This window comes from Garra rufa, chromosome 23, assembly GCF_049309525.1.
Source record: "Garra rufa chromosome 23, GarRuf1.0, whole genome shotgun sequence".
Classification (NCBI taxonomy): Eukaryota; Metazoa; Chordata; class Actinopteri; order Cypriniformes; family Cyprinidae; genus Garra; species Garra rufa.
In genome coordinates, this window is record NC_133383.1 from 118,128 (window position 1) to 129,175 (window position 11,048).

The window sequence follows — 11,048 nt, forward strand, 5'->3', positions numbered from 1 at the left end:
GCTCTGTGATTGGTGGACTCAGAAGCCATTTAAACAAACAGATCAATATTCTAATTAGTTTTTCACTCTTCAAACTTAACAGGATTTCTCACACTTCAGCTTTAAATGAACAACTTCTGAACGTTGTCTGAGCTGAGGTCTGAGCTGGGGTGAAACGGAATGAACAGGGAATGATTGTGAAATTATTTCTATGAACATTTTTGGAAAAACAATGCATTTATGGGCTGCTGCTCCAGTATTCTGTTCTTCAGCAAGCACTCACTTGTGTCCAACACCCTGATATTAAAGATCATTTCTTGATAATTTACTCACTCCCATGTCATCCAAGATGTTCTTATCTTTCTTTCGTCAGTCGCAAAGAAATTATGTTTTTTGAGGAAAACATTCCAGGATTTTTATCCATATAGTGGACTTTAATGGTGCTCAACGTATTGAAGGTTTAAAACAGATTAAAAATGCAGTTTCAGTGCATTTAAATGATCTCTGGGCTCTAAACAATCCCAGCTGAGAAATAAGGGTCTTATCTAACGAAACGATCATTTTCTTTAAAAAAATTTGTAATTTTTTTTTAACCTCATATGCTGGTCTTGTCTAGCTCTGTGTATTCCGGTTCAAGACAGTTAGGGTATGTCCAAAAACTCTTGTTAATGTAGTTTTGACAGTAGTTTTCTCAAATTGAACGGTAAAATGCTAATGAAGCGACTCAGAGCAGCTGGAGATGATGCTGTGTTCATATCCTCATACAGAGAGACGGCAGAAGCGGACAACACCACAAGCATCACCGCATTTTAGTATGTGTGTAGTAAACAAAACAGCAAACCGCCATTCATTCATTGCGGAAATCATGGCGCCTTCACAACTCTGCCCTCCAAAGGCAAAGCGCAGTAACTACACATTTGGTCAAAATTGAGTTAAGGCTTAAAATGGACTTTGTGACAACCGTTTTATCTTGTGGCAAAGTCTTCTGATTAAATTGTGTCCCGTTTCAACATGTTTGACTAGCTGGTGTAAAAATTTTAAAGGCATTTTTCTCAGTTTCAGTGTTGGCGTAGTTACTGCACTTTGCCTTTGGAGGGCAGATGACGTCAAATACTTGTGTAGATTTGTAGTATTACTATAGCATTTCACCTGAGCATTGCAAATCAGGCATACTTTGTTATTGTTTTTTGTCAACAACATCTCCATGATAAGCACTGAATGAATGACAGGCTTTCTGTTCTAAAATGGCACAAGGTGATTAAGAGAGTGACATCTAGTGGAGAACATTACATCAATCAGATCTTTTTTTAAATGTTTGCTGAAATAAATGCCAGAAAAGATGGATTCGAAGCTTTTGAGAATCGATATCGAAAAATCTTTTTTTTTTGCCCAACCCGCAGCGATTTTGAAGTTGGAGAAAATGAGATGTGACTTTCTTCAACACACCCCGTCTTGAACTGGAATACACAGAGTACACATGTGCATCACAGAGCTAGACCAGCATTTGAGGTTAAAAAGTGTATAAATTGTCAATTTCTTTTAGAAAATGACCAATCGTTTCACTAGATAAGACCTTTATTCCTCGGCTGGGATCGTTTAGAGCCCTAACCTTCAATCCGTTGAGCACCATTTAAGTCCACTATATGGAGAAAAATCCAATAAAAATTTTCAAAACAAAAAAACTGTAGTATCTTTGCGCCTGAAGCAAGAAAGACAAGAACACCTCGGATGACAAAGGGGTGAGTAGATTATCAGAATATGTTTAATTGTTATACTGCTGGATTATTTATGGTGCAAACCAAGAGTCTAACAGATGCAGCAGATGTTACTAAAACGACTGGAGATAGTTGAATAGAATCTCAATAAATGTGAGATGACACACAGAGCGTGTCGTGTCTCGTCTGTCCGCAACAATATACCGAACACACAGGCACCGATTCTCAAGGCTTTCCAGGCCGTTATTAAAGTTATTATTGGTGCAGGAACTTTCATCTCCATTCCCGTCTGAGAAAAGCTCGCACATGACGACCTGATGAAGCGTTTGGAGATCTAATACTCCTCCTGGAGAGGGTTAATACTCGCTGTGTTTGTTTGTTGATGAAGACTGCGGCTTTTTATGATTTTGAAGAAGAGCCAGCGGCTCCGCGTTTGTCTCCGGGGGACAGAAGATTGGAGTCCTGTATTATGCAGCCGCTATTATAGATGATAGATTTGGTTTGACCTTCAGGGACCCTCCGGCTGAAATTGTTTAACAGGATATTGTGATCTGAGGTGAGCTATTTGCTTAATGATTTCTAAAGGCTCGGTGTCATCAGTTTAAAAACGCTTTTATGGGCAAACGTGTCCTGAGCAGCGGACCACCTGGACCACCGTACCAGTGATTTAATAAGACCGATCGCTGCGAATGCGCTTGAATGTGAGAAAGTGGGAGGCGATGAATGGGTTTGTAATGAGGTGAAAGATCTCTGACCGTTTAGCGAAGCTCGGAGGAATATTTTCACCTCATCAAGACTAGAGACGAGCCTGAAGCACGAGGTGCAGATGACAGATGAGCTGCTGTTTAAGGAGGACGGATGAACATGACACGGCCAGGAAACACACACACACACACACACACACACACACACACACACCTGCGGTGCACGCTCCCGACCCACACGCAGCTGGACAGACAGGAGCGCGCTTCACTGGAGAGAACGATTCTCAGAGCTACATATCAATCACAATCGTTTTATTTAATTTTGTACAACTCTGGAATGTCTTTCCTCAAAGGATCACCTGTATCTGTTTACAAACCATGAATCATTACAAAATATTAAGTAATGTATGATATGAATATACAAAATCACTTCAGAATCGGATGAGCAACCACACAGACAACTGTAACTAATTACAGCTAACTGAGAATAGATGGTGACCAGCTCCAGAACACTAACTACCTGAACTATCTCATCACTCGATGGGAAAAGGCAAACTGTAAAACCAGTGTTTTTGAGCGATTATACTGTCTTGTCTGTCTACCTGAGATGAGTCCAGTTTAATGTTAAAGTCAACGTGCAAACAGGACATATTTACTACTAAACATTAGTGATTCAATGATGAGTGTTATTCTACAGATTATATCACACCCACTTCTCAAGATTCACGTTTTCTTGTTGAATCTTCTGTTTGACTCTTACGACGGTGTTTTAGTGCCATGTAAACAAAATAAATATAAAACTACGAGATTAAAGTCGTAATATTTAGAAAATAAAGTCAAAATCCTATGAGAATAAAGTAAAAATTACGAGAAAAAGTAAAAATATTTCGAGAAAAGTAAAAATTACGAGAAAAAAGTAAAAACTATGAGCATAAAGTTGAAATATGAGAATAAAGTCTAAATGTTGAGAATAAAGTTAAAATATTTAGATAATAAAGTCGAATTTACTTGAAATAATTTGTAGAAATTATGAGATTAAAGCTCTAATATTTTGCTAGTATATTCTAGTCTATGGCACATGCAAACTGAAGCAAATACAGCAATCGATTATGACACATTAAAGAGCATGAAAAACACATTTTTCACTATAAAACTGACAGATTTTGAAAGCTGAGACTTTGGAATATCTCCTGGTGCTCTCAATCTAGGCTTTCTGCAAGAACAACAGGCTAGAATACACTAATTATTAGAACTTTAATCACGTAATTGTTACACATTTATTTTGACTTTAAATCTTGTAATATTTCGACTTTATTCTCGTAATATTTCGACTTTAATTCTCGTAATATTTCGACTTTATTCCCGTAATATTTCGACTTTATTCTCGTAATATTTCGACTTTATTCTTGTAATATTTCTAATTTAATTCTCGTAATATTTCGACTTTATTCTCGTAATATTTCGACTTTATTCTCGTAATATTTCGACTTTATTCTTGTAATATTTCTAATTTAATTCTCGTAATATTTAGACTTTTCTCATAATATTTCGACTTTATTCTCGTAATATTTCGACTTTATTCTCGTAATATTTCGACTTTATTCTCGTAATATTTCGACTTTATTCTCGTAATATTTAGACTTTTCTCGTAATATTTCGAGTTTATTCTCGTAATATTTCGAGTTTATTCTCGTAATATTTCGAATTTAATTCTCGTAATATTTCGACTTTATTCTCGTAATATTTCGACTTTATTCTCGTAATATTTCGACTTTATTCTCGTAATATTTCGACTTTATTCTCGTAATATTTTGAATTTAATTCTCGTAATATTTCGAATTTAATTCTCGTAATATTTCAACTTTACTCTTTTCTCGTCTTATTCTTGAAATATTATGACTTTAATCCTGTAATCTTAGATGTTTTATGTAACGTGGCACTAAAACACTGTGGAAAACTGAAAAGAATCATGCAGCGGAAGCAGAACGGGTCACAAACAGCCGTTGGACCTGAAAACAATTCAGAAAGAGACATTTCTGTTAAATGAATTTGTATTAATAGACAACTAAGCAGCTCTGTTGTGTGGTTGTGGTCAGCTGAAGAGATGTGAAAGTGAACTGATATACTGGAGATCTTCAGCTGGTTTTGGTCACCACCAGGTTCTTCAGCATGTCGAAGGAGTTTCCGTCCGGCTGCACGGACACGACGCCCTGATCTCCCATCACCTGCAGAAAGCCGTTCTCATCCAGACCCACCACCTCCGCCTCGGGCCCGTCCTCGCTCCAGAGACGCACGCGTGTGCCGCTGAAACACAAACGGACGTCAGCGAACGCACACAGACAGGCGCGAGTACGAATGTGGAGGAGCTCACCCATGAACCCATCTCCTGTAGTAGAGCGGAAGCAGAGCCTGTGGGCCGCGCAGCTGGAACTCGGAGATGTAGCGCTCCAGCAGCGTGACGGAGCGGCCGATGAGCTGCGGTGGAGTGAGCGGCTCCAGTTCGCGCCCGTGTTCCCGGTTCTGCTGCCGCACCAGATCGTTGATGCAGACGGTCGGGTTGCTGTTGCTCACGTTGAACCCGCAGCCTGCGGGAAACACGACAGACGTCACGCCTGTGACACCGCGAACGCGCCGACCTGCGGATGATGCGGAGAGACCTTACCGATCAGAAGGTTGAAGGTTTGACCGATGAGGGAGGAATTGACCAGAACACCGCCGAGTTTCATCAGGTTACTGTAGTAGATGTCATTGGGCCACTTCAGCCGCAGGTCCACGTCCTGCACAAACACCACAGAATATTGCTTGAGTTTGCATTCAATCCTTCAATGGGATCGTTCACAGTAATAATGTTCAGGGCCCATATTCACAAAACATCTTCAGGCTAAAAGTAGCTCTTAACTCAGCGATTTAAAAAAACAATCATCACAGAAATTTTAATTGTTTCCATTACAAATATTACAAACCATCAACCTTTAACCATTAAAATCATAAATAAATGGTTTCCTGTACTGTTTTTGGGATATATTCCATCAGAATTTGGTGGTTTTACCAAGTCACCATTAGAAGGTGACCAATTATCAGTAGAGATTAACACAGGCACCATTACAGTTACCATTAAAACCAATGGACTTTCTATTTTAACCAGTTAAACTTGACAACAACATTTTGTAATGGTTTCCTTTTTTTTTTTTTATGGCTGTTGCCGGCTATCTACCTGTGTTTTTCCACGTGTCTTTTTTTGGTTTTGGAGGTTATCCATACTCCAAATTTTCCATTGATTACACCCTTGTTTTTTCATTAACATGTTGGGTAAGATGTTCTTGAGTCCAGTTTGGTTTTCTTTTATGTTTGCAGGTCTTACTATCAGCCATGATTGTTCTAGTCAGTCAAAATGTTGATAATATGCATGTCTAAATTGTTTATGAGAAGCACGCATGTAACAGGCTGACAATTAGCTGATCATATACTTGTTTAATTATTGACACTAATTGACAGTGTCAACATCTTTATTTTTAAACCTTTAGGGTTAGGGTTAGTAAAAGTTTGTCTCAGCAGCTTTGTGAATAGGTTTTAAGACAAAACTCTTAGCTAAAAACTTTTACTGCTATTTAGGAGAACTCTTAGGGATAAAATAAAATGTTTTGTGAATACGGGCCCAGATTAATTGTTTCACTACTTAATACCTCGAGGTGTTAAAGGTACCACAGGTACTACTTATACTTTCTTGACTCTCAAAGTGACGGTAGCCATTGACTTGCATTCTACTCAAAACGTCCACCTTGCATTGCCTGAGCGTGATTAAATTAACAGCAAAAATCTTCATTTTTGGGTGAACTATCCCTTTAAGCAGACACTTTCTGTTTACAGCAAATCACAAGCATTTCGTCATAAACACACCATGTTTAAAGTATCAATCAGAGCAGAGGAGAGACTCAAAAGAGCGGAAAAATATATGAAAATAATGCCATTAGTTTACCTGTTAAAAATCTAAGCGTGGATATAAAGTTCCAAGATTTAATCGAGTGACATTAAAACATTCTTTTGTACACCAGGCTGTCCTAGAGCTAAATAAGAGCCATGTAAAATGAAAACTCCAGTGTTTTTTTTTTTTTTTTTTTTGTAAACTGTGTTTTGTCTGTTTGTTAAGAGTGTCTATCAACATACTGTCATGCAAGAAAAATTTCAGATTCATCTGACAATAAAGTACAATCATTAATCATCATGTGTGCTTCTCGTAAACAATTAGCGGATATGCATATAAACAGCCTTTTTATTAACAGAATAAAATAATCATGGCCGATACAAGATATGCAAACTTAAAAGAAAACCAAACTGGACGCAAGAACAGATGTTACTTCTTTCCTGACTGACACTGCCATTATTTTTAAGATTTTCTCCTAAATCGTCAAGTTATGAGTGTTGTTATGTGTTGTGAATACGGGCCAGATTTGTGTGACTGAAAATGTCCACCGGTGTGACGCCTGAACTGTCACACAAGAGTACTCCTTTTTACTCTTATTTTGATCATTTTCAGTGCTGTTAAATGCAATAATTACATTAAGCTATTTTCTGATGTTTTTGCAGAAAACTTGTACTGATTTAAAGTGTCATGAAAAGAAGTATAAAATGTGCTACTTTTTGAAACAGAATGAATTGAGGGAGATAGATTAGTGGAAGAGAGACGAGACGGAAAAAAAGAAGAAAGAGTAGCCATATAGTAAAAAAAAAAATGAATTCACATCTTAATGAATTTATTATTTTGAATATCAGTCATATTTAGGTGTGCCGCACATAGAGTTTCAGTAACATACGGATTGACAAAGTGACTGAATTTTGTTAATGAAAATTATAAAAAAAAAAAAAAAAAACTTGTTGATATTGTTTGTATCAAAATTAAACCTTTTTTATATTTGGTTTGTTCACAATTAAATAGAAATATTACTATTTCTGTCGTTTAGAGTGATGTAATATCCTATTGGTGTGACACAACAGAACTACAGATTTGTTTTGTATCTCAAAAAACAGGGGAGATATAAATAGAGATATAAAAATATAAATATCACTCATCCTAAAATGGTATAATTTTCAGTAGTTTTGCACGGATGACAGCAAAGTTTGCCTTGACATTGTCCACTAAGTCATGGAGAAAAATGATAATTTCATATTAAATAACACTATATGAAAATATGTGTCTAACACTAAAGATAAATCTCTCTAATGCTATTTGTATATTATTAAGAGGATTTTTTCCCTTAAGTTTTGCTGTGTCACACCATAGGTCAAATTTTTGTCTTATAAAAAAAAGCTTTTTTTATTGCCTATTTGTCAACTACCCATATGCATAATTTTAGTGTGGGGGTCCCTCGCATGAGAACGATAATATCTGGGGGTCTGTGGCACCTCAAAGTTCGAAAACCCAAAATAAACAACAAAATGATGAGCAGATTTTTTCTAGTCACACAAACTCTGCGCTTGTGGAAGATGCTGCTCCTCAGTCATTACTGACACATCAACAACCTGAGAAACACAATCAGATGCTTTCAAACTCTGTGTGTGTGTGTGTGTGTGTGTGTGTGTGTGTGTGTGTGTGTGTGTGTGTGTGTGTCTGTGTCTGTGTCTGTGTCTGTGTGTGTGTGTGTGTGTGTGTGTGTGTGTGTGTGTGTGTGTGTGTGCGCATATGTGTGTGTGTGTGTGTGTGTGTGTGTGTGTGTGTGTGTGTGCGCATATGTGTGTGTGTGTGTGTGTGTGTGTGTGTGTGTGCGCATATGTGTGTGTGTGTGTGTGTGTGTGTGTGTGTGTGTGTGTGTGTGTGTGTGTGTGTGTGTGTGTGTGTGCGCATATGTGTGTGTGTGCGCATATGTGTGTGTGTGTGTGTGTGTGCGCATATGTGTGTGTGTGTGTGTGTGTGTGTGTGTGTGTGTGTGTGTGTGTGTGTGTGTGTGTGCGCATATGTGTGTGTGTGTGTGTGTGTGTGTGTGTGTGTGCGCATGTGTGTGTGTGTGCGCATATGTGTGTGTGTGTGTGTGTGTGTGTGTGTGTGTGTGTGTGTGTCTGTGTCTGTGTCTGTGTGTGTGTGTGTGTGTGTGTGTGTGTGTGTGTGTGTGTGTGTGTGTGTGTCTGTGTCTGTGTCTGTGTGTGTGTGTGTGTGTGTGTGTGTGTGTGTGTGTGTGTGTGTGTCTGTGTCTGTGTCTGTGTCTGTGTGTGTGTGTGTGTGTGTGTGTGTGTGTGTGTGTGTGCGCATATGTGTGTGTGTGTGTGTGTGTGTGTGTGTGTGCGCATATGTGTGTGTGTGTGTGTGTGTGTGTGTGTGTGTGCGCATATGTGTGTGTGTGCGCATATGTGTGTGTGTGTGTGTGTGCGCATATGTGTGTGTGTGTGTGTGTGTGTGTGTGTGTGTGTGTGTGTGTGTGTGTGTGCGCATATGTGTGTGTGTGTGTGTGTGTGTGTGTGTGTGTGTGTGTGTGCGCATGTGTGTGTGTGTGCGCATATGTGTGTGTGTGTGTGTGTGTGTGTGTGTGCGCATATGTGTGTGTGTGTGTGTGTGTGTGTGTGTGTGTGTGTGTGTGTGTGTGCGCATATGTGTGTGTGTGTGTCTGTGTGTGTGTGTGTGTGTGTGTGTGTGTGTGAGTGTGTGTGTGTGTGTGTGTGTGTGTGTGTGAGTGTGTGTGTGTGTGTGTGTGTGTGTGTGTGTGTGTGTGTGTGTGTGTGCGCATATGTGTGTGTGTGTGTGTGTGTCTATGTGTGTGTGTGTGTGTGTGTGTGTGTGTGTGTGTGTGAGTGTGTGTGTGTGTGTGTGTGTCTGTGTGTGTGTGTGTGTGTGTGTGTGTGTGTGTGTGTGTGTGTGAGTGTGTGTGTGTGTGTGTGTGTGTGTGAGTGTGTGTGTGTGTGTGTGTGTGTGTGTGAGTGTGTGTGTGTGTGTGTGAGTGTGTGTGTGTGTGTGTGTGTGAGTGTGTGTGTGTGTGTGTGTGTGTGTGTGAGAGAGTGTACACCTCGTATCCGGGCAGTGTGCGCACAGACTCCACCACGGCCAGGGCGGCGAGGTGCTGCAGGAAGGGGATCCTCTGTCCGAGGCGTGAGTCCACAGGAAGCTGCAGGTGGAGAGTGAACATGGCGCATCCCAGCGGACTCAACCAGGCGTTCCCCCCGCGGCCTGCGACACACAGCATTAATGAATGACGCGCTCGCTTACATGTTAAACCAGAGTTAGAGCGGCTGCGTGAGAGCCTGTGGAAACCCGCTGACCTTTGCCCTGCGTCTGACGCGCCGCTATGGCAATTAACCCCGTTTCCTGTGGCGACTGCGACGTCATCCTGCGGGAGAAACAGAGAGAACGTAAGCTAGGGGTGGGCAATATGACCTAAAATTAATATCACCGTATTTTTAATGTTTTGAACGGTGACGGTATAATATCACGGTATTACTTTTTTTGGTACATTTTGGGAGGAGTAGCCTGTCCTGTCCCTTTAGTATATGAATAAAGTTAATATTTTTATAATATAATAAGTAAATGGTAGGTATCCTTATCAAAAAGAGACATGGGAGAGTATTATGCATTCTCAACATATTTATTTTGCAAAAAACCTAAAGATCTTACTTAACAGTGTACAACAAGACAAATTTTTTTTATTGAAATTTAATTTCTGCAATATTTAAAACCTTTAAATAACTGGGGGAAATCAACCCATGGCAACAGTTTAAAAGTAGACCAATTCTGTGGGGAAAAACGCGGACTCGGCAACCCTGCATCCAACACCAGCTGCTGGAGTTAATGTCATTGCACACAGTGCGAAATTTTCGTCTGAGATTTTTGCATGTAAAAAAAAAAATACAGGTTATTTAAATCGAGTTTACACTAGAGGATGACACGGGAGTGGATTTTCACTCCTGTCCCGTCCCACTCCCATATAAAGAAATCTTGTCCCGTCCCACTCCCAGACCAAAGTTTAAAAAATAATCCCGTCCCATCCTGCTCCCGGTAAAATGACTCCTGCTCCCATATATTTTTTTCTTCATGTAGTGTTTAGGTAATACATATGATTTTACCTGCTTCCCATCCTGTTTTAGACCAGCTGCTGAGCCCCTGTTTCTAGATTTTCTGGAGAAAATCTAGAAACCGGAGACAGCAAATAAAAGAAAACAGTACTTCACACACCATGTCTACAATAGTTTAATAAACCCAAACAACATATAAAGCTGCATTTTACTCATTTTTTGTTGAGTAAACAATACATTTATAGTTTACATTTATAAACATTTATATGCTGCGTCCCAATTTGCATACCATCCGTCCTAAATAGTGTTCGAAAATAGAATTAGTATGTCCCAAATCGTAGTATGTTTTAAAAAAGTATTCCAAAGTTTCCCGGATGGTCTATACTACTTAACTTCAGAATTTGAAGTGCAGATCAATGCGCACTCTAATGGCTAATATTGCCCACAACACATTGTGAGGTGAACGAGAATTTGATTAGAACTACAAACACGCATAAAAAGAACAAACATGGCGGATATGCGCTACAAACGGACAAGTAGAGAAAGGGGTTTAAGTGATAAATAATCAATGTGTAACCTAATAAAAAATATTTATTTAATGTTATCCGTGTTATATTTCATGTGCAGCAACATTATGAAATTTTATAATGATAGGTTT

At 39.3% G+C, this 11,048-nt stretch overlaps 1 protein-coding gene across 2 annotated transcripts in view; it reads right to left on the bottom strand.

Moving 5' to 3' along the window:
• Positions 1 to 2,689: 2,689 nt before the first annotated feature.
• The window catches only part of hlcs (holocarboxylase synthetase (biotin-(proprionyl-CoA-carboxylase (ATP-hydrolysing)) ligase)), a 37,861-nt gene continuing 29,502 nt past the window's right edge, over positions 2,690 to 11,048 (bottom strand). For both annotated transcript variants that reach the window (XM_073829805.1, XM_073829804.1), the window contains exons 7-11: positions 9,641 to 9,708; positions 9,388 to 9,548; positions 5,061 to 5,175; positions 4,770 to 4,983; positions 2,690 to 4,702 (exon numbers count right to left, since the gene is read on the bottom strand). In XM_073829805.1, the coding sequence (XP_073685906.1) occupies positions 4,534 to 4,702; positions 4,770 to 4,983; positions 5,061 to 5,175; positions 9,388 to 9,548; positions 9,641 to 9,708 (727 nt within the window). In that variant the 3' untranslated portion in view covers positions 2,690 to 4,533. The remainder of the gene's footprint in view (positions 4,703 to 4,769; positions 4,984 to 5,060; positions 5,176 to 9,387; positions 9,549 to 9,640; positions 9,709 to 11,048) is intronic.